A 4178-nucleotide genomic window follows, 5' to 3' on the forward strand; every position below is an offset into this window, starting at 1 on the left:
TCTAGCCTGCTGACACACAGAGCAGAAATCGCACACTGAAAATAATAGTGATGCAACATCCCTGTAAAAGTTTCATCAACCCGGCCAGCAGGTTTATGGAACAAAATCTTAATTTGTACATAAAGATGGATGACATGACAGCTCCCAAATCTAAAGCCAAAGTGTCTTGATCGCCCTCTGGTGGCTGGAAGCAATAAGTCATAACCCTGCCTCCTTCATGTTAGCGCATAGGACATGGACCAAACTAAAAACATCAAAGAACAGGTTAAATACGTTTTCTCAAAGAGAGTTTCTGTCATTTTGGGACCTTGATACCACGGCTCAATTCCTTGATTGCTACCACTCAGACTCTGACTCCAAATGACTTCAACAATGCAAGTTGGTAGCGTTCGTATTCAGGATATTTTATATATTAATTTCAGGATAGTGGGAGAAGTGGAGACGCATCGTTCATCGTTATTTGCAGTCTATGGTTTGGCACCTGTGGAAGAGCGGTGGAAACACCACCCACAGCTGTGTACAGGTCATATGAGGGGAAACTGAAGCCCTAACCCAACTCCTGTACTTGTACTGTACATCATTTTACTCATCACACATAAGATGAGTAAAGATTTTTGTTTGTTTTTCCCATATTACAACTATTTTGATCACACTTTTTTCTCAAAATATAATTTATTATTATTCTCTCATTCTCCTTTGATGGGCAACATTGTGCAATCTTAATTAAACAAGGTTATTTGACAGTCAGAATTCATTTAGCAGGTGAGCTTTGAAGAGGTGATGTACAGCTGAGCTCCAGGACCCTGTGACATTTCTGACCACAGCCACGAGTGATGCTGGTGAGAGGTGACACGGACTGAATCTCAAACTGTTTTTAAACATTGCGTATTTCTATGTAATTTCAAATATTTGTGCACAAATTAGCAACAATGAAAGATAAAGTTAAAAAATAAACATACCTGTTATTTTAAGTGAAACTCCCACAACTGTCATCACATTTTAAATCAACACACAAACAGCCCTGATTGTAAAAAAGCAGAATTATGCACAGGAAGACATCATCTGTCTCAGTCTCTATAGATTCCTGAGGTAACAGCCCCTGTCCTTGCAATTCGTCTCTCAGAGGACTCGGCAGTGATGAGGACAAACGAGTATCAATTAAACAGATGCATTGTCTCGCATTTTCTCTTCCTCTACCTGCTGCCTCTCCATCCTGACAAGGCGGATCATTTACATTTGGTTTAAGTGATAGCGACACTTTCCCTCAATTTGCATTGAGCTACTTACTCACTTATCCTGGTCTTCTCATGTGGGTCACAGTGCTGCTTTGAGTTCCCATTGAACAGCAGGCAATAAATGATGAAAAGCAGCACAAAGATAACCCCTGTAATCAAACAGCTGAGCTGCCATGCTGGAATGCCCATGTTTGGCTAACCATTTGCTCCTGGTAGCTTGGTAGCCCTAGGAGGGATGCTAGGGACTTAGCAGGCATACTACCTTATAAGGTGCAGCTCAAGTGTCCAGCCAAGCTTACCGTTTACACCAAAATGGTGACATGTCACAAAGGTGCACCCATGCGTGGTCACAAAACAGGCAGGTATGTGAGCAGAAGTCAATATGGAGTTTAGCACCTCTCATTGAGACAAATTTCAATCTTAAAGTGTATGAAAGTTGCTCAACAGACACTTATTTGATAAAAAATAACCAATCTTGAGCTACTCTTTTCAGCTTTTAGATTTTGGATCATGAATCAGACTAATAGTTTTGAATTCCACTCTGTTATATTCTCTTCAATTTGTTGCTCATTAATAGAACAATACTAACACAGTATGTTGCTTTTAATGTTCTTTGGTTTAAAGAGTGATAGACAAGCTACTTTTTTTTTGTTTTTCCTTAACATGAACAGTTGTTTTTTTTAAAATTATTTTTGCAGGTTTAAATGACATAATTAGACTTTATGATTTATCCAACCGTTAATTTCAGTTCATTTAATCCAAGTGTGAACTGCATTGAGACTGTTATTGAGTTTTACTACATCAACAGTTTGAAGTGAAATAAAAATGATACTCACTGTGCAGTGCCTCAGTCCTCGGTGCAGAGTGAAAGCTCAACTCCAGGGAAATGTGAGAATCATGTCAGGTAAATGAAGTGATGATGAGGAGTATGGTGATGATGATGATGATGATGATGTGCTTCCTCTTCCACACGTTTAACCGGCCTGCAACACCTGGGGGTGGAGCATCATATGCCTTCAAATTAAGAGTCTTGAATTGTATGAGCATGTATAGAGAGGCCCAGTCTGATATATTTGCTAAACTAATAAGTACATCTAGTTACAAGTGGTGGAAAACAACTGAGCACATTAACTCAAGTATTGTACTTAAATACAATGTATGTGTACGTTTTTCCAGCTATTTCTAGAGGTTCCAAACATATGTATAACAAATCATTGTTAATGGTAAAGTAAGTCAAAAGTAACTAATTATATTTTCTAAAGTAAAACATTTAGGTGGTAGAGTAAATCCTTTTTCTCTATCTTCATGTGACTCTAATACACGTCAGAGGGAAACATTGCACTTTTTATTCCATTATCCATTCCATTATCTGATCGCTAAATTATATTGAAACATTTTCCTTATTAGCCAATTAAGTCTACTTTTATTTTTGAAATGAATTTGCGGAAGGTGTAACAACGGTTCCTGTTGGTCTGCTGTTAGTCTCGTTACTATGGTGACCACACCTAACAACATCACTTTCCTTCTTCCTCCTAAAAACATGTCTGTTCACCCGGAGGATTTGGATCAATTCTTCACGGTGTTTGACGGCTCTGCTCCGGAGGACGTGTCCCACGCCCGGCAGCTGTGGAGCTCCATGTCCATGCTGCCGCCGCTCGAGTCCCGGCTGCTGCTGTCGGCTGATATCCGACAGAGGCTGCCGGTGTCCCGGCCGCAGCGCGGCAGCACCGCGGCTGCAGGACCCCGGACCTCCAGTGCCTCGGAGACACCGAGCGCCCCGGCTCTGCGGCAGCGACGGGAGGAGAGGCAGCGGTACGAGGCCATGGCCGATCAGAGGAGGGAGATCCTGGCTCTGCTGAGGAGGCGGAGGGAGCAGAGGATCCAGAAGGAGCTGCTGTCTGAGCCCTTTAAACCGAAGGTGAAGCTCGGAGGAGGAAATGCGCTGAAAGTGCACCAGAGTTCAGACTGTGAGATGGACGCGGAGCTGGTGAAACAGCTGCAGTAGAACTGAACTGATCAAGTGTTGGTGATGTTTAAAAAAAGGCTTCAGACCTTTAAAAAGAAAATACAAAAAACTGAAGCAGCACTTTATAATTTTTAAAGACTGTTTTAACTTATAAAGTGATGCAGATAAAATGTGGTTTAGAGTCACTCATGTTCAATCTCACTTTCATCCAACATAAAAGCAAAGTTTGTCCAATATTACTGAAAAATACTTGATACTTCAATTGTTTTAGTTGTGATTCGGTCTGGAGTGTCAATACCACAGTGGCACCATGTAAATGTTGCATACAGCTGTAAAGGCTCTTCACACAGGGGTTTTCATCACACCTGTAGAGATGTTCAAAGACACCAACATTCTCCCGAGAGGACGTCCAAGGAGGAGTATTAGGATTAGACAGAGAAGAATGTCAAAATGTCAACAATAAAATCAAAATGTTCGGAATAATATTGAAATAGATCGGAGGAAGAATTAATGTTGAAAATTAAGATGAAATATCGAGGATAATTAGGTTGAATTGTTGGGAATAAAATCACAAACCAGTGGAAATTTCGAGATTTAAGTCAAAATGTTGAGAATGAACTTAAAATCAAGTAGAGTACATTCCCCCAGTCAGTGTATGAAACCACATTTTAATTTGCTGGATCACGTCATAAAGATGTGGGATCTTTTTTCCACCACGTTTTGTAGAACAGTATAGTTTTTAAGGAGTGAAAATATAACTTCCATCCTGAGCGGAGGTAATTAGAGGTGTAGCTCATCGGTGCAACATAACAGGGTTAAAAGTGATGATGAACTTAATGAGGATTTTCTAATGGTCTCATTTACACTGGAATACATTTTTAATCTGGGACAAAAAGATGTCCCTCCTTATGGCGACAATGTGCTTTCATTTTTTTAAATTTTAAATCAAATATGTCAAATTGCCTTTTTCCATGATA

The 4178-nt window shown here is 40.2% G+C and overlaps 1 protein-coding gene across 1 annotated transcript; it reads left to right on the plus strand.

The window, feature by feature from the left end:
• Window positions 1–2733: 2733 nt before the first annotated feature.
• hoatz (HOATZ cilia and flagella associated protein) lies at window positions 2734–3386 on the plus strand. The gene has a single exon (XM_035181182.2). It carries the CDS (start codon window positions 2776–2778, stop codon window positions 3238–3240), a length of 465 nt encoding a protein of 154 aa, XP_035037073.1. The 5' UTR covers window positions 2734–2775; the 3' UTR covers window positions 3241–3386.
• Window positions 3387–4178: the final 792 nt, after the last annotated feature.

Source organism: Hippoglossus stenolepis, chromosome 16 (assembly GCF_022539355.2).
Source record: "Hippoglossus stenolepis isolate QCI-W04-F060 chromosome 16, HSTE1.2, whole genome shotgun sequence".
NCBI classification, from domain to species: domain Eukaryota; kingdom Metazoa; phylum Chordata; class Actinopteri; order Pleuronectiformes; family Pleuronectidae; genus Hippoglossus; species Hippoglossus stenolepis.